The sequence below is a fragment of the Artemia franciscana genome, chromosome 14, assembly GCF_032884065.1.
Source record: "Artemia franciscana chromosome 14, ASM3288406v1, whole genome shotgun sequence".
Taxonomy (NCBI): domain Eukaryota; kingdom Metazoa; phylum Arthropoda; class Branchiopoda; order Anostraca; family Artemiidae; genus Artemia; species Artemia franciscana.
Window position 1 is genome coordinate 30,140,216 of NC_088876.1, and position 20,238 is coordinate 30,160,453.

A 20,238-nucleotide genomic window follows, 5' to 3' on the forward strand; every position below is an offset into this window, starting at 1 on the left:
AAATACTTGTAAGGCTAAGAGCATTAAGATGAAAATCAAAAAGTATATAAATATACAGGTTATCCAAACGATATATCAGCAATGCCATGGCAACGGCTATTGTATTAAGTTATAACTTTGAGACTTGATGAGAATGACGTTCAAATCACAAAAAGGCAAAACATATGCAATTAATACTACCACTATAGTTACTGTATCTAATGACGCTAAGGGTATTTATGTGTAACTTTTAGGGAACATTTAGGGAAGTTTATTCCCCTAAGTTTAGGGGAAGTTATGATAAAAGTATACGCATGGAGGTTTTCAAAAGGGCATCACCGCTCTATAGCAGCAAGAAATATAAATGAAATCTTTAAAGGAGCGAATCTGATTCAGAATTAAATATTGTAGCACCCCTTATAAGATTAAAAAGAGATTGGAGTGCAAGTAGCCCTTCTCCCAAGCGTATTCATTTTTCAAACACATCTTATCAAAATTTTAATACCGCCATTTTGTTCAACATAGTAGAACAGTCCAGTAGCTATACCTCTAGGGATATTTGGCATGTCAACTCCCCTCAATATCCAATTGGCCCATTAACCTTAACAATAATGTAATTATGGCTTAAAACTAAATGCCGCTTTTAAAGTAATTCAAAAGCCACTGTGTGTATGGCTGCTAATAATAAACCTCAATAATATATCAAGAACGACTTGGGGTACTAATTTGAAACTTTCGGGGCTACTACTATTACTGCTTCTGCCCTTACAATTTAAATAAATGAAAATATTTGGAAGTGTATCCAAACTGTCAAAGAGCATAGATAGAATTACTTGGGAATGATATTTTGATTTGTTTTTCAGGTCTACTTTAGGAGGCATAAAATTAAATTAAGGTAGGATGTACTCTCAAAGAATCTTCCTATACCTCCCATGTTAAACATTTGGAGTTTGCCTGACGTTCCTGAATTAGTGATTTTGACGGTGTTTATGTCAATAGAAGTACAAAAATCTGGTGAATATTTTGGCCTAGTCAAATCTTAAAGCCGACAATTATTTTTTTTATAATTCCAAAATAGTTATAAAACCTGTTTCGGGTTTGCATTCTAGATTGCTATGCTTGACATTGTTGTTGTGGGGTATCAAAAAATAGAGCCAAAAAATTTTCTATTCAACAATCAGAAACTTATTTCTATAATATATACCACCTGGCTGCAGTCCCTTCAAATACTTCACATATTCGTGTTCCGAAATCAAAAATTCCCCTCAAAAGGTTAGATTTAGCTGTAATCGGAGCATCTAAGAACGCATAAATTACACAAAGGGACTAACCACTCGGATTGTTCAGGAGCGATTCAGTCAAGCATTAATTAGTTGTAGCCTGTTTAAACAGAGTCTAGAGAAGAAGTAGGATGCAGACACCAAACTGCCCGTTAATAAATATAAATTGTATTGTATAAATAACTAAGGATAAGCTGTGTCTAATCCTAGAGATAAATTGAACACAGCACAAGGGCCGAATAAGAAGCAAAGGTTTTATTTTAAAAAGAATGATTTATCATTTTGGCTATTATTGTACCGTTAAAATAAATTCAGGACAAATTTATATACTGTAGTATAAGTAAAATTGTACTCCTGCCAAAATGCTTCCGACGTCGAGAGATGCTACATGGTGCCTCCATTTGGACCGGTCTCTTGCAAGGATGTGGACATCCTCCTGAATATTTGCCATGACTAAGAAGGCACCTATCGTGTCCTTCCATCTGGTGGGGGGACAACCTCTTGGGCGTTTCCCGCCGTGCAGCATGGGATCAAAGTCAAAAATCGTTCGTGCGGGAGTGTCAGGTGGCATGCGAAGGAGATGTCCGTACCAACGTAGTGTTCGTTGGATGAGCTGGACTGAGAAGGGCCTTTGACCAGTTAACGCCAGGAGATTGTCGTTGCTAACAAAATCGTGCCAACGTAGTCCTCCAATGCGGCGAAGGTGTTTTGTTTGAGCTATATTTACGGTGCTAAGCACAGACCGAGTGGCTGGCCAACTTTCGGCTCCGTAAAGAAGCACGGATCCCACCGAAGCATTGTATATGCGCATCTTGGTCCTACGGCTGATAGAAGGTTTCCTCCAAAAGATTGGTGATTGCTGATTGTTAATAACTAATGTGAACGAAAAAAATATCCCCAGAGTATTTAAATTTGTTATAGCAAGACTCGAGTGTTGCTGTAGAACTACCAAAGCAAACTGCAAAAGCAGTCAATGACCAGTCTCAAGTCCAAGGCCTTTCCAAGAAACAACTCAACTCCTTAGTAAATAAGCCCCGATAAAAATGGTTGCAACCCTAATAAAATTCTTATATAGTTCTTATTATTGACCACAGTAACATGGGAAAAAAAGAAATAAGCGAGGGCTCAATTTGCCAAATGTGCAGGCCCATCGTGAAAAGTTGAAAATGAATTATCGTGCTAGAGGCAGACCGCGTTTACCAAAATATTTGTTAGAAGGCTTAACGGTTGCTTCGGTTCACGATAAATCAAGTTCCGAAGAAATTGGAACAAATTCCCCTTTTGCGTTGAAAGTTATCACTTCTGGAAGATATTTGGGGTCAGATCTTCTAAAAGGCTCACGCTGGATTGTGGATCTACCTTACCTTTTTGAGAATTATGAAAAGCTCGTGATTCACCACATGTAAGTTTTTTCTTTGTCTTTCATTTTAGGTCATTGATTTACTGCTATCATAATTATTAGGATGGGGAATTATTCTGGGTTACAATTAATACAACTTGTACCTTAGTAATTCTTGATAATTGTCTTTTCTGCTATAGAGAAATAATGTTTGATAACTTATAAAGATATTTTCATCCCAAAACAACATGACGCTCCGACGGTATCTGCTTAGGTTGGTTTAATTTCACTATTGTTGGTTTTACCAACAATTTAAAGCTTATATTGAACAATCGGCAGTTGTTTCGCTATTTCTTTAGCAATCTCAACTTAGTACTCAAGTTCTATTTGTGTACTCAAGTTCTATCAAGCAATACTATTTGTGTTAGAATTATAAATTGTTGAAAAAGTTTCTCCAACTTACAAATAGCAAGCAAAACTATGTATTCTTACAGAAAAAAACGAAAAGATATAAAATATTATATTTATTACATGAAAATTACTATATCAATAAAAATTGAGCAGAAGATAATAAAAAAAACTTTTTCTATGAAACAAGTTTTTCAGAGAAAATTTAAGAGTTCCAGTAAGCGAAAAATTAGCAGAAATAAAGTCAAATAACCTTTCAAGGATAACTACCGTAAACCACCACTAGTATATAAATGAAACTCAAAACGAACAGAAATTACAATAAGTAACCAGGGCAAACTCAAAACGAGCAAAAATTTACATGAATAGAGTTGACAACCCCCTTGTCTTCTCGAGAACAAAACATAATTTGCACTTTACTGTAACAAAACAAATTTAAAGTATTTTCACTGGTTTATTTTAAAAAATAATAAACTATTAAAAATTTAAGGAGTAAATATCAGTATATGCATATTAAACTGAGAATCCACGGTTATTTTTTTTCAGTAAAGTGCAGATTATTTTTTGATCGTTTAAAGGGATGATAGTTGTCAGCCCAAATCATGTTAATTTTTGCTTGTTTTGAGTAGCGTAATTCCTGTTCGTTTTGAGTTTCATTTATATACTAATGGTGATTTGCCGTAGTTTTACGCTTGGAACGTTATTTGACTTTTATTTTTGTTCATTTTTGGCTTAGTGAAGCTCTTTACTTTCCTTTGGAAATTTTTTGAGGATTTTTTTTTAATTTGATCTTTTTTAAATAACGCTGACATGAGAATGGTATTTTCAAAACCTGTTTTCTTTTACAGCGAATATACAAGAGAAAATTACTTTTCAAAATCTAAAGCCAGTTCTACTCATAACTTTTTTTTACTTATTACTGCATCTGCTGCAAGATTGTTTTCCTGAAGTCATGTTTATATTTTGGACGACAAACACATGCCCCATCTTCAATGGAAATTGCTCTGCTCCTAAAAAATTTTCATTATTCCTTAACTCCCATTGATCTTTTTTTTACGCAGAACAGATAGTAGATGAAGGAAAACTGCAAAAATAATCACACAGAAACGGTTCACTGCAGCCACTGAAGCGCAAATAATATTATGAAATATTTAAACGGACAAATATAAGAAACATAGTATTTTTATCTCGTAGAAATGTTAAGAGATATAAAATCAGCAAATGCACAGGAAAAGCCAAAATCAAGTTCTAGAAGCCAATATTAATATTCAAAAGGCTAACCAGTATAAACCTAGGCTAGCTATAGTTTGTTCAAAATATGAGCTCTAGTAAAATTCTAAGAATCAATAGATTGATTTAAAAGGAAAAATCAGAAGTTTAATACCGGTCAGGGTTTATAGTAAGAGTTTTGAGACACGAGGTCCTTCTAAATACCAAAATTCATTAAGATGTGATCACCCATTTGTACATTAAAAATTCTACAGTTTTTTCTAATTTTAATCTCCCTTTAGCCTCCCAGATGGTCGAATCGGTGAAAACGACTTTATCAAGTCATTTTTTGCAGGTCGCTGACACGCCTACCAATTCTTATCGTCCTAGCACATCCAGAAGCACCGAACTCGCCAAACCACTGGACCCCACCCCTAGCCCCCCCCCAAAGTGAGTGGATCCAGTTCGGTTACGTCAATCGCGTATCTACGACGTTTGCTAATTCTACTCACCAGTTACATACCGATTTCTCCACTCTAAGTGTTTTTCAAGATTTCCTGTTCCCCCTCCAACTCCCCCCAATGTAGTCAGATCTGATCGGGATTTAAAATAAGTTCTTTGAGACATGAATTCATTCTAAGCATCAAATTTCATTAATATCCGGTCACCCGTTTGTAAGTTAAAAATACATTAATTTTTCTAATTTTTCCGAATTAACACCCCCCACAGCTCCCCCAAAGAGAGGGGATTCAGGCAGTTAGTTCAATCACGTATCTAGGATTTGTGGTTATTTTTCCACCAAGTTTCATCCCGATCACTCCACTCTAATCGTTTTCCAAGATTTTGCGTTTCCCCCTCCAACCCTCCCCCCTATATCACCGGATACGAACGGGATTTAAAATAAGAGCTCTGAGACAAAAGTTCCCTCTAAATATCAAATTTCATTAAGATCTGATAACCTATTCTTAAGTTAACAATACCTCATTTTTTCAATTTTTCCTCGCCCTCTAGCCTCCCAGATGCTCTAACCGGGGAAACGACAGTCCCTAATAGACCTGCCAATTTTTTCTTCCTAGCTTATCTCGAACTAGCAAAACCGAGACAGTCAGACAAACAGACCGACAGACAGACAGACCGACACAAATAGCGATCACTATATGTCACTTGGTATGCAAAAGAAAGAAAACCGAAGCTCAAATATTTTTATTAACAACGGTCCTTTAGTTGATGAAGAACATATTTTCAATAGATTACAGTGTGGATTGATCGTTTTGGAATTGCAAATTCTAAGTTTCCTTGACTTCCATCAGAGATTATTAGTAACTCATCTTCCTCAGACCTATAAGATAAATAAAAGATGTCAAAGAGTTTAAAACAGATGAGGAATTAAAAAGTACTACCAGAAAAGGCTGAGCTTTTCATCAATGGTCTATATGTTTTTCCTTTCTTGAGTAGCCTATAGTTGAGAAGTCATGTACTCTAAAATTTTATAAGCAGACGAAAGTAGTATATGGAGAGGATTTTAGCTTGAGACTAAGCCTACTCTTGGGGGGCACTGAAGTGCTATTTGTGGGCACGACTAATTTTTATGCCATTGCTAGGGGAGACTGGCATTCTTATGATAATGATCGCTCGAGATATAAATGTGCTTACCACCTTTTTGGGGAGTATGGGGATGACCTAAAATATTTTCTGAGTAATTGCCAACGCTTGAATGTTTTAAATAATAGGTTTTTGTGAGAATGCACCATGGCTGCACTCTGGCTGCACGAATATGCACCAGGTATCTTAGTCACCTCTTCTAGGGAGCTAATAATTGCTTGTAAGGTTTCGAAGAGAATGTTTAAGAGGCACAGAAGATATAATTTCACGTGTTGGGTGCTATTGTTTGAGTTGTTCAAAATTGTAATTTTTCTATTTTTTTACGTGTATATGGCCGCTAGCTTTTAAATTCACGTATGTACGCATATAAGACAAAAAGACGTTTAGCAAAAAGCAAGATAGAGTAGATCATTTAACAAATAACTAAGAAATAAGATAAACCATCAAGAAAAGCTGAACTCTTCTTCTCAATATCCCTAATGGTGATGGGCATTTAATGAGAGCAAAAGAGAGCAAAAGGCTGAGTAACCTTGATTGAACTCAGATTGAGAAACTTGATTAACCTTGATTAACCTTGAGAGCCTTGATTAACCTTGAAAACCTTGATTGAGAGCAAAAGAGAGCAGAAGGCTGAATAACCTTGATTGAACTCAGCAAAAGGCAGAGTAATGAGAGCAAAAGAGAGCAAAAGGCTGAGCAAAAAGACCGACTTGGAGAATGCTATCAGGAAAGGCGAAACTCTCCATCAAATGACGTTAATGATTCCTCTTACTGGTATCCAAAATAACAATATACATTTAAAAAGAATAAGGGAAGATAAACAGCTAACGAATCGTGGAAACCAGGTAAGTCACAAATTTTTAAATGTGACATAGCCATAGAAGCTTCGTTGCTCAACGACTACCCATCCCAATAAACGTTGAAATTGTGTTAATCATATTAAAAACATACAAAAGTTGTTCAAATATAAGCCAATGTTTCTTAAAAAAATTTATTCTAGCAATATATTTTACACAAACTTCATACCTATAACTTCTGCAGTCTTTGTCTCCTACTCTTTCCTCTTTTTCCTACCCTATTATCTTTTCTTTTCGCCATCGCCCTTTCTCTCTCTTGTTTATAATCTACCTAGCAGTAGTCATTTCTATCTTTTTTTTTCGCTTTAGTGAAGATTATATAAACAAACAAGTAGAAGCGTAGTGTAATAAAACACGTAAAAGAAATGTCTTCAAGTAAAAACTAACGAAGCAATCAGCAACTAACGGAGCAATGTTTTGAAAAAACGAATTCAATTGAAATAAACCTATACATAGACATATACAATATATATACATATATATATATATATATATATATATATAGATATATATATATATATATATGTATATATATATATATATATATATATATATATATATATACATATATATATATATATATATATATATATATATATATATATATATATATATATATATATATATATATATATATATATATATATATATATATATATATATATACCTAGCTGGAAACCAACTACCTAGTTGGTGGGGGCGCTTCGTGCCCCCCCAAGCCCCCCCCCCCGCGCGCGTAAGTCGTTGCGCGCCTTATTAGTTACACGCCATTGTAGTTGTGTCCCTATGTCCCACCTGTGAATATAGATATATATATATATATATATATATATATATATATATATATATATATATATATATATATATATATATATATATATATATATATATATATATATATATATATATATATATATATATATATATATATATATATATATATATATATTTGTATTTAACTACGTAAAACTTGCGAATATACAACATTCTTTGCTGTCCCATTGTCTGTGCATATAAATAGATTGTCAGGTTTACCGACTCTTGAACATGCAACATATAATGGTCCATGGGAAAACAATCCGTATTCAGATCTATACCTCATGATTCTAATGATTGCCCTTGAGCTTTGTTGATGGTGATTGCTAATCGACCATTCCCTGTGTCGCCGTCATCATTTATATATCCCCCTGTGCCCCCCGGCGTCCCCGTTGTAGTTGTGTCCCTGTGTCCCGGTCGTCATTTATATTCCCTGTGTCCCGGTCGTCATTTGTGTCCCGGTGTCCCAGTCTGTGATTTCTCTTTAAGTGTCCCGGGCGTCATTTATATTCCTTGTGTCCCGGTGTCCCGGTCGTCATTTGTGTCCCGGTGTCCCGGTCTGTATATGCATTCGTTTTTGAATTTGTGTCCCGGTGTCCCGGTCGTCATTTGTGTCCCGGTGTCCCGGTCTGTGTATACATTCATTTTTGAATTGCTTTGAATAGTTTTTAGTTTTTTACCTTTTTTTAGTTTTTTTAGTTATACCTCATGATTCTAATGATTGCCCTTGAGCTTTGTTGATGGTGATTGCTAATCGAACATTCCCTGTGTCCCCGTCGTCATCTATATATCCCCCTGTGCCCCCCGGCGTCCCCATTGTAGTTGTGTTCCTTTGTCCCGGTCGTCATTTATATTCCCTGTGTCCCGGTCGTCATTTGTATCCCGGTGTCCCGGTCTGTATATAAATTCGTTTTTGAAATGGTATATGATGAAATAAATTTTTGTATTTTTCCCCTTTTTTCTTTTTAGTTTTTCTTTTGGTTTTTACTTTTTGTTTTTGTTTTTTTAGTTTGTTTTCTTTTTTCTTTTATATTCCCTATGTGCCGGTGTCCCGGTCGTCATTTGTGTCCCGATGTCCCGGTCTGTAATTTCGTCAGTCGAAAATATGACGTCAGTCAACACACAAACATGACGTCACCCGACAGACCCACACACACAGAGACAACTTATTTTTATGTCAAACACTTCGTGGTAACGAACTGCAGTAAGGAGCGACCCGGCTCAATAGTAACCAAAAGCCTAAAAAATGGAATTTTGGTACCAATAGCTACATCAAAAGAATCGCATTTTAATGCTCATTTTAAATACATAAGTTTCATCAAGTTTAGTCCTACCCATCAAAAGTTACGAGCCTGAGAAAATTTGCGTTATTTTAGAAAATAGGGGGAAACACCCCCTAAAAGTCATATAATCTTAACGAAAATCACACCATCAGATTCAGCGTATCAGAGAACCCTACTGTAGCTCCTATCTACAAAAATGTGGAATTTTATATTTTTTGCCAGAAGGAAGATCACAGATGCGTGTTTATTTGTTTTTTCGTTTTGTTTTTTTGTTGTTTTTGTTTCCATGGGTGATCGTATCGACTGACTGGTCCTATAATCTTGCAAGAGGGCTCATTCTAACGGAAATTAAAAGTTCTAGTACCCTCTTTAAGTGACCAAAAAAATTGGAGGGCACCTAGGTCCCCTCCCACGCTCATTTTTCCCCTAGGTCACCAGATAAAATTCTGAGATAGCCATTTTATTTACAATAGTCGAAAAACCTAATAACTATGTCTTTAGGGACGACTTACTCCCCCGTGGGAGGGGCTGCAAGTTGAAAAGTTTGACCTGTTTTTTTTTCCAGGGCTCATTGTATCGACCCAGTTGTCCTAGAATGTTGCAAGAGGGCTCATTCTAACGGAAATGAAAAGTTCTAGTGCCCTTTTTAAGTAACCAAAAAAATTGAAGGGCACCTAGGCCCCCTTCCACACTAATTATTTTCCCAAAGTCAACGGATCAAAATTCTGAGATAGCCATTTTATTCAGCGTATTCGAAAAACCTTATAACTATGTCTTTGGGAACGACTTACTCCCCTACAGTCCCCGCGGGAAGGGTTACAAGTTCAAAGCTTTGACCAGTGCTTACATATAGTAATGGTTATTGGGAAGTGTACAGGCGTTTTCAGGAGCATTTTTTGGTTGGAAGCAGGGGTTGAGAAGAGGAGGATATGCTGGGGGAACTTTCCATCGAGGAATTTGTCATGGGAGAAGAAATTTTCCATAAAGGGAGCGCAGGATTTACTAGCATTACTTAAAAAAATAACAATGAAAAAGTTTTTTTCAGCTGGAAGTAAGCAGCAGCATTAAAACTTAAAACGAACAGAAATTATTACCCATATTAGGGGCTTACCTCCTCCTAATACCTCGCTCTTTACGCTTAAGTATTTTTAGTAGTTTCAACTATTTATTCTGCGGTTTTTGTGATTCAGGTGTCATTCTTAATGAATTGGGACAAAATTTAAGCTTTAGTGTAAAGAGCGAGGCACTTACGAGGGGGCAAACCCCCTCATATATGTAATAAAAACATAAGAATACAAAAGTTCTTTACGTAAGCTAATTTATAAGTTACGTATATCTTTTACTTATAAAAAGATTCATAAAAAATTAAAAGTTCTAGTTGCCTTTTTAATTAACCGAAAATCGGAGGGCAACTAGGCTTCCTCCCCCGCTCTTTTTTTCTCAAAATCATTCGATAAAAATTATGAGAAAGCCATTTAGCCAAAATGAATAAATATACAAATTTCGTTTTAATTATTCCTCTGCGGAAAGCCAAAAATCAAAACATGCATTAATTCAAAAACGTTCAGAAATTCAATAAAAAAACAAGTTTTTTAAATGAAAGTAAGGCGCGACATTAAAACTTGAAACGAACAGAAATTACTCCGTATATGAAAGGGGCTTTTCCTTTTCAACGCCCTGCTCTTTACGATAAAGTTTTTTTTACTGTTTTAAAAATGTAGAGTTAAGAGAAAGAGTCGAACTTTAGCGTAAAGAGCAGGGCGTTGAGAAGGAAAAGCCCCTTTCATATACGGAATAATTTCTGTTCGTTTTAAGTTTTAATGTCGCTCCTTACTTTCATTTAAAAAACTTGTTTTTTTATTTAATATATAGATAGATAGATAGATAAGTTGTCTGTGTGTGGGTGTCGAGTGACGTCATATTTATGTGTCGACTGACGTCATTTTTTCGACTGACGAAATTACAGACCGGGACATCGGGACATAGGGAATATAAATGACGACCGGGACACTCAACGAGAAAGCGACCGGGACACAAATGACGACCGGGACACAGGGAATATAAATGACGACCAGGACACTCAAAGAGAAATTACAGACCGGGACGCCGGAACACAAATGACGACCGGGACAAAAATGACGACCGGGACACCGGGACACAGGGAATATAAATGACGACCGCGACACTTAAAGAGAAATTACAGACTGGGACACCGGGACACAAATGACGATGAGGACACAGGGAAACAACAACAACGGGGACGCCGGGGGGCACAGGGGGATATATAAATGACGACAGGGACACAGGGAATGTTCGATTAGCAATCACCATCAACAAAGCTCAAGGGCAATCATTAGAATTATGAGGTATAGATCTGGATACAGATTGTTTTTCCCATGGACAATTATATGTTGCATGTTCAAGAGTCGGTAAACCTGACAATCTATTTATATGCACAGACAATGGGACAGCCAAGAATGCTGTACATTCGCAAGTTTTACGTAGTTAAATATAAATATATATATATATATATATATATATATATATATATATATATATATATATATATATATATATATATATATATATATATGTATATATATATATATATATTCACAGATGGGACACAGGGACACAACTACAATGGCGCGTAACTAATATGGCGTGTAACGACTTGCGCGCACGGGGGGGGGGGCTTGGGGGCCCCCACCAACTAGGTGTTGGGGTGGCGCGAAGCGCCTTCCCTTCAGCTAGTATATATACATATGTATATATATATATATATATATATATATATATATATATATATATATATATATATATATATCATGAAAAGAGAAATCACCAATGCTACAGCACAAAAAAAAAAAAAAAAAAAAAAAAAAAAAAAAAAAAAAAAGAGACAGAAGGAGAAAAGGAAGACTGTTTTCCTAAATTAGTGATTAATATAGACCAGCACTTGAATGAGGCCTTAACCCTACTCATCCATACAATCACATAGGTCAAACAGCATAGCCACACACAATCAACCATAAAGAATAATCCATGGACAGGCAATCATGTCGTCAATAAGTATAAGTCGTCATTTACCGAACAATAGAAAAAATAATATAGACAAATAATATATATATATATATATATATATATATATATATATATATATATATATATATATATATATATATATATATATATATATATATCTGTGAAGTAACTCTGAAGTAAAAAGAATACCTGTTTGAACGCAACCAGTTATATAATGTCAGTAGAAAGGACCATAAAACGAAAATTCATAGTTATTACAAATGATCATTCCTTATTTTGACAAGGGATTACAACAGTTCAAAAACCATAAAAAGAAAACCAAAAGTTTTAATTTTAGTACATATTGTTGTTGAAAATCAGACTAGCTTCAATAATCAAATATCTTTGAACAGACATGTTATGAAAGTCACTATATTGCGTATACAGCAAAAAAAACTGGTAATTGCAAGAATATTTGTAGATATTTTAACAAGGGATTACACCAATACAAAAACCTTAAAAAAGAAATCCAAAGGTTTGAAGCTTAGTAGAGATTGTTGTTAGAAATTGGACTTGCTTTAATAATAAAATATCTTTCAAAAGGTCAGTATGAAACCAAAAGTTTGAAGCTTAGTAGAAATTTTTGTTCCAAATTGGACTTGCTTTAATAATACAATATCTTTGAAAAGGTCAGTATGAACAGAAATTAAATTGCATAAAGAGTAAAAACTGGTAGTTGCAAAAATATTTCTACATATTTCATCAAGGTACAACAACAATTCAAAAACCTAAAGAAAGAAGACCAAAAGTTTGAATCTTAGTAGAGATCGTTGTTAGATATCGGACTTACTTAATAGTCAAATATCTTTGAAAAGACAGCAAATTGTCTACGATTAGGAGACAAGTGACAATGAGAATCTATATATAGAATCATGCCGCGTGCCAAGTGCCCGGAACCGGCGGCTAAAATTTCAAAAATATTTTTATACATTTCAACAAGGGATTACATCAATTCAAAAACTTTTTACAAATCGGACTTACTTTAATAATCAAATATATTGGAAAAGACGGAAATATGAAAAAGACAGCAAATGTCTAAAAATCGTCTACGGTTGGAAGACAAGCGACAAGGAAAATCCATATATAGAAGCCAGCCGCGTTCCAAGTGCAAGTGGATCTCATAGAGGGGGGAATTTTGGAATTTTTTTTGTCTCATCCCTACAAAACGATTCCCTTTTATAGTTACTGAGATAGTCAAAATTTCAATCCGATCAAATGATGTTAACCCCTGCCGCTCGTCCGCTTAGCGTTTGATGAAATTCAATGTTTTGGCCAAAAGGCTGACATATCGAGCCAGAACTTCAGAAATCTAAATAATAAAACCCACTTAATATCTAAAAAGAAAGCCAATATTGTTCTTCAAATTTCATTCTCTATTAATAATTGTTTTTATTTCGATTTATAACAATATTAAATAAAAAAAACGAGTTTTTTTAACTGAAAGTAAGGAGCGACATTAAAACTTAAAACGCACAGAAATTACTTCGTATATGAAAGAGGCTGCTTCCTCATCAACGCCCCGCTCTTTACGCTAAAGTTTGACTCTTTCTCTCAATTCTTCTTTTTAAAACAGTAAAACACTTTAGCGTAAAGAGCGGGGCGTTGATGAGGAAGCAGCCTCTTTCATATACGAAGTAATTTCTGTGCGTTTTAAGTTTTAATGTCGCTCCTTACTTTCAGTTAAAAAAACTCGTTTTTTTTATTTAATTTCTGAACGTTTTTGAATCAATGCATGTTTTGATTTTGGCTCTCCGCAGAGGAATAATCAAAACGAAATTTGCATATTTTTTTGGGGGGGGGGGGCTAAATGGCTTTCTCATAATTTTGATCGAATGATTTTGAGAAAAAAAGAGCGGGGGCGAAGCCTAGTTGCCCTCCGATTTTTTGGTTAATTAAAAAGGCAACTAGAACTTTTAATTTTTTACGAATCTTTTTATTGGTAAAAGATTTACGTAACTTATAAATTAGCTTACGTAAAGAACTTTTGTATTCTCATGTTTTTATTACATATATGAGGGGATTCGCCCCATCGTCAGTACCTCGCTCTTTACACTAAAGCTTAAATTTTATCCCAATTCATTAAGAATGACCCCTGAATCACAAAAGCCGTAGAATAAATAGTTGAAATTACTAAAAATACTTTAGCGTAAAGAGCTAGGTATCATAAGGAGGTGAGCCCCTTATATGGGTAATAATTTCTGTTTGTTTTAAGTTTTATTGCTGTTCCTTACTTCCAGCTGAAAAAGCTTTTTCACATTTATTTTTTAATTTTTTTTTTTTAATAATGCTAGTAAATCCTGCTCTCCCTTCATAGAAGTTTTCTTTTCCCATGACAAATTCTCGATGGAAAGTTCCCCCAGCATATCCCCCTCTTCTCAACCCCTCCCCCCAACCAAAAAAATCCTCCTGAAAACGCCTGTATACTTCCCAATAACCATTACTATATGTAAGCACAGGTCAAAGTTTGTAACTTGTTGCCCCTCCCACGGGGACTGTGGGGGAGTAAGTCGTCCCCAAAGACACAGTTATAAGGTTTTTCGACTACGCTGAATAAAATGGCTATCTCAGAATTTTGATCCGTTGACTTTGGGAAAATAATTAGCGTGGGAGGGGGCCTAGGTGCCCTCCAATTCTTTGGTCACTTAAAAAGGGCACTAGAACTTTTCATTTCCGTTAGAATGAGCCCCCTTGCAACATTCTAGGACAACTGGGTCGATACGATCACCCCTGGGAAAAAAAAAAACAAACAAAAAAACAAAAAAACAAATAAACACGCATCCGTGATCTGCCTTCTGGCAAAAAATGCAAAATTCCACATTTTTGTAGATAGGAGCTCGAAACTTCTACAATAGGGTTCTCTGATACGCTGAATCTGATGGTATGATTTTCGTTAAGATTCTATGACTTTTAGGGGGTGTTTCCCCCTATTTTCTAAAATAACGCAAATTTTCTCAGGCTCGTAACTTTTGATGGGTAAGACTAAACTTGATGAAACTTATATATTTAAAATCAGCATTAAAATGCGATTCTTTTGACATAGCTATTGGTATCAAAATTCCATTTTTAGAGTTTTGGTTACTATTGAGCCGGGTCGCTCCTTACTACAGTTCGTTACCACGAACTGTTTGATTTAGCCCCAAAAACGTGACCTGGTATCACTAGGAGCGCATTTTGTGTATTTTGTTATTAAGGGATTTTTTTGATTAAAGTGGAAATATAATAAAAAACAATCCTAATAAGTTTAATGACATTTTTATTTTTAAATCTAAAGTAAGGTATACAATACACACCCAAAAAGTATACAGACTTAGTACAATTATACAATGCTCGGCATTTGCTTACAACTTGGAGGACATTGCTTTTGGCCTTTATCTTTTGTTATAAGATTGTTAAAGTCGTTCATTAAATTAACACCACGCTCAGCCATATCATTAACTATTTTCGTTTCTTGACAATTTTCAATCCTTCTTGGAATCCATTATTTTGAGGCCAGGTGTTTGGATGTCGTCTTAGGAAATCGGTTTTATATTAAATCGGTCAAAGAATGTAAACATCTCTTTGTTAGTAAATTTACCAATCCTCCATTTGCTACCTGTTTTAATTTTTCTTTCCTGACTTTTTGGTTTACAACCCTAGTTTACTCTGATAGTTCATCGGTGCTATGAACAATTTATTAGCCATTAACAAATTTTCGTCGTCTGTCATGGTGGGATCAAAAAATCATAATCCCACCAGCTCCGTATTCAAATACCACAAATGGTTCAAAAATTTGGTCAGGGCTATTTCTCCAATATCGTTGTCATATTATTTATAGTCTAAAAGACTATGCATAATACTTAAATAATGCTTTGGTGTATCATGAGCCTTTGGAGCGGGGAATGAAGGTTTACAATAAATTTAAACTATAAAAATAGATATGGCATGCAAAAAAACTTTCTTCTTCTTTAAACATCTTAAGTTAACAGCCAAAAACAAACATTTTAAAGCAGTAAATAGCCTTTGCCATCCACCTAGCGTGATGAATGACTCTTGGAGTTCTAAAACCCACAAAATTACCATATAAAGATTTAATAAATACCAGAGCTATCTGTAATAGCTCCTTATAGTAATCCCTGGAGTGGCTCTCAGTTAATTGACTTCGAAATCTGCAGCAACATTTGAAATCGCTTCAGCGGTTAGCTGCTCTTGTACTAGATCGTCACTGATACCTCTGTCCTATTTTTCTTTGTCTATCTTGGGCTACGCAGTGACGAATCCTCTTAAAAATGTTTGGATGAGGTCCAGTAGGTGATCCTATTTACGTGTCGAATATGCCTCTGAACAGAATTTCCAAAATGTTATGACGGCAAGCTAGGTATAACAACTCTCTTTCTAACATTTGCTCTAACATGACACATGCTCTTTTGAGTCTTTCCGTGTTGGATGCTGTAGTGTCAAAGCACGTTGCTCTGACGGTGCTGGAAAGACCCCATTCATTTAGGCATTCTTATACGGCTACGGCTTGCTTCTCTCCAGAGCTGTTTGTTGTTACACGAACTCTCAGCAACTGTCCCGTTTCGCCAGATGAAATTTCAATGCTATTCGCACACACTGTTCATGGTTTAAAAACACGGGTAAAAGTTTACCGTCCCAATGGACAACCAGGGACTTTTTTTCAGGAATATTTATTTTATTAGTTTTTTTTAGCATACTGTTCTCTGAGAGGTCCTCTATGGGGATGCTGGGGATGTCGTAAAGTGACCTTAGGGGGTCGTAAAGAGAGAGGCTTTGAATAAATTAGGATGAAGAAGGAGACTGCGTAGTGTTTTGGCCATCGGTGACTTTATGCTGCATTGAGTTGCTAGTAGTAATATTAGCAGTAGTGACAAAAGATTATGAAATACGTTTTGAAAGTTTCAAATACTATTTTAAAAAATTTATTTGTAAAAGACAGGCTTTTTAGCTGGGCTTGAACGTTTTGATATAAAAAGCTGAAAAATCGAGCTATTTGTACATTCCATATAAAGGAGAAATAATACATCTTGGAAAAAAAGAATTTTAATTAGTTATAGACCAAAATAAGATATGGGAAAGCAAATTTGAATGCAAATTCTATTTAACAGGGTGGGTTATAATAACACTTTGAAATAAAGTGATAGACGATGCCGAATTACCATGTCCTATTTATTCTAACTAGGGTAAGTCTTAAATTTATGTTACTTACCTATTAAGTATCAGGATAACAGTGCTGCCATCTAGCCTTTCAAAACCAACACATTCCAAATCACTATCCAGCAACATCGTTTCAATACGGATGCTCCCAGGGGTGACAAACTTAGAAACATGTGCCATAGCATAAAACATCGGATTTCTGTAAAATTCGTCCGCGGTTGCATTAACAATAATGGGTGAGTCGACAAAGTTTTCTGCCCAGTTAGGACCACCTTCGGGGTTTAAAGCGAGATTCCAGTCAATCCAGCCAACAACCCAGTGATTTAAATCCTAAAACATGAATCCTACATAACAATTTTCTATGACAGTTGACCCCAGCTCTGTCATATTTGTGTGACCAGGATCATGAGCTATGATATTGTAGCTAGCATCCTAGTAAAAGACGATCACATCCAATACTAAGAAATGTAATATCTGAGTTGCAATGGCAGCTAGCAACCTAGTAAGAGACTATTTGAACAAAACGTATGAACTCAAACGTTTGAACGTTTGAACTCAGAACAAAACGTATGATTCTATCCCCCGTAAAAAATTTCCCCTAAGAAGTTCGCTATCAGAAAATTTTATCCCAGCAGAAATTCTTCACGTAAAAAATCCAGTCTCAGAACCTCTCCATCCCTGAAGAATATAATGTTTGTATACATTCCAATAATAAGTAATATATGCAAATAATGGATAAATTTCATAGCCTGAGGTCCTTCCTCTAGGGGCTATAAGGGGGGGGGGTATTTCATCTCCAAAGAATTTCAAGTATTTTCGTTTCTAATTGATTCTATTTTTTAAATTATTTTTGTTAGTTATGAACGGTTTTTAAATACATCAATTTCCTTTGAAATAGCTATTTATGATGTCTTACGAGAAGATGTTTATGAGAAAGGACAGAAAAAAGATGCCTTTGATGCAGAATATCGTAGTTGAAGCCACTTTATCTTGTTTTTCAAGCCAAAATATTTCTTTGTAGTTCAAGCCAAGAGACTCTAATAGTGGATAATATAAACAGCTACTATAGTGTTGCAGAAAAATGCAATTTTTTGTAAAAAAAATTACATGTCATAGGATTTTCTAAGAGCATTCTTAGAAGATTGCTGCATTGAGGAACTAAATAGGACACAGCCCTAGGAAATCAGAGCGTATACGCAGCCAAGAACTCGGAATGACAAGGGTGTCAGTGGAATGTGTTCTTACGTTTAATTGAACACGTTTAGTTGAACAGTGAGGTACAGTGTAGTCTCACACTGCAGCAGTATTATCTTCTGTCTTTGTACTCTTTTCCCAGCCTGAATAAGTTCCCCCCTGTGACCTTAGAACACAAGTCCAATACAGTCCCATGCTCTCTGAGCTTCGTAGCCCAACTGACAGATATGATTTTGTCACAAAATAGTTTTTAATGATACAGTTTTTAGCTATAAAGAATGTGGCAAGAAATATATCATTTCATTTCAGGTTAAACACAAAGCAGAAACTAAAAAAATGTACACTTTAAATTTAGAATCAACTAAGGATTCGTTTTTATACTTAGCACTACTATAGAAAGCATCGTTGCCACAAAGTGGTTTGAACTCGAATCCTTGTTTTACGAAGGAGAGTCTCCACCGTGCTGTGCACTGAACTGTGGCAACGTGTAAATGTAAATGTAACAAACAGTTTATGATGTCCAAGACATATTAACATGGGAAAATTTTATAGTTATAGTAAAAAACGCGATTCAGGAATAGTAAATATTTTTGCCCTTCACCTTAAAATTAAAAGTATGTAAACAAAAGAAAACTATGATGATTTTGAAAAAATATAAAATCCCTCCAAATCAGAGTACCTTGGCTTGAACAACAAGTAAAATTTGCCAGATTTTAATAAGAAGGACATTGGCTGCAACCATGATATTTTGCGTCGTCAGTATCCTTTTTTTTCTTATCAATGCGCAGTTTCTTAGGGTTTCGATTATAGCTAAGCCGCATCGTTCCTTAATTATAGATCCGTAAAGAAAATAGCTGACTTTAATTGTGCCCCAGGTATTTGCCCCTTCTCCCTAAATTTTGAAGTCTTTTCGAAAGTTTTTCAGTATGACGTGATTTCTTGCAATGGAATTTTGTAGAGTAGTAATGGACATTGTGAATAATTTTGTCACAAAATATAAATTTTGGGTTTTGTGGAAATATCCAAGTAATAATTAAATCATTGTAAGTAAATCCCCCCAAAGAAGAGAATAGGGATGTTTCCCTTTAGATTTTAGTCAATATTACCATAAAACAGGAATGCATATGAGGCGAAAAAAAAAATCACACAAACAAAGAATAAGAAAGAAGTGACAAGTGATAAGAAAATAGAAAGGTAGAAAGTATCTGAGTTACTAATATAAGCACTGATTAATTGCATATAAATAATAACATGATACATTAATAAAGTGTCAGGAAGCAAAGCTGTTACATGGGTATCAGTTCTATTATCATAGGCAGCGCAAGTAAAGAGGAATATGGGCACAATGTATTACTTATCTATTATTATAATTATTCTTTGGTTTACTTTAGACCAGGGCATTTTGGTATAGAAGAAGTGGTCATAGAAACCTTAAAAAGAGCAAATTCGATTCAAAATTGTAAGGGCTAGTTCCTTTTTTACTAGTATAAAGTGATTTTAAGGTAAATAGCCTCCACCCCACGCCAATCATTTCCCGAAACATATGCAATCAACATTTTGAGATAATCATTTTGTTTAGTGATGTTGAAAGGTCCCAAATTATGTCTTTGAGGATGAGAATTGGATGATAAACTGGATGATGCCTTATTCTCTAAAATTTGTCTCTTACTATCCCAAAAAAGAAAAAGCCATAGGCTTTTTCCGGTTTGTGATTTTGAGAATCAGGGTGGTAGCAGTGCTATTAGTTAAGACGACTGCTGTAATGTAGTAGTTCTTAATTGAGGTTTTTCTTAGACTTTAAATTGACTAATTTCCTAAAATTTGTCTGAGGCAGGAATCGAACCCGATTATAAAACGGTTTATATTTTACTTCAATGGTGTCTTTTTCATAAACACCTTCGTACTTTTACTTTAGTCTGGGTTGTAGCGGCACCGATTTGAAACTTTTAGGAAAATTGTTGTTTTAATGAAGGGGGCAGACGAGAATACTCTTAATTTCGATTTGTGGGATGATGTTTTTTCCCCGGGTTGCTTTT

At 35.1% G+C, this 20,238-nt stretch overlaps 2 protein-coding genes across 2 annotated transcripts in view; both read right to left on the reverse strand.

Moving 5' to 3' along the window:
* Window positions 1-1,581: 1,581 nt before the first annotated feature.
* On the reverse strand, window positions 1,582-2,070 carry LOC136035775 (uncharacterized). Its single transcript, XM_065717747.1, has one exon. It carries the CDS (start codon window positions 2,068-2,070, stop codon window positions 1,582-1,584), a length of 489 nt encoding a protein of 162 aa, XP_065573819.1.
* A 3,333-nt stretch (window positions 2,071-5,403) lies between these two features.
* The window catches only part of LOC136035557 (lysosomal acid glucosylceramidase-like), a 71,418-nt gene continuing 56,583 nt past the window's right edge, over window positions 5,404-20,238 (reverse strand). The window contains exons 9-10 of the mRNA XM_065717425.1: window positions 17,061-17,338; window positions 5,404-5,554 (exon numbers count right to left, since the gene is read on the reverse strand). Of these exons, the coding sequence (XP_065573497.1) occupies window positions 5,458-5,554; window positions 17,061-17,338 (375 nt within the window). The 3' untranslated portion in view covers window positions 5,404-5,457. The remainder of the gene's footprint in view (window positions 5,555-17,060; window positions 17,339-20,238) is intronic.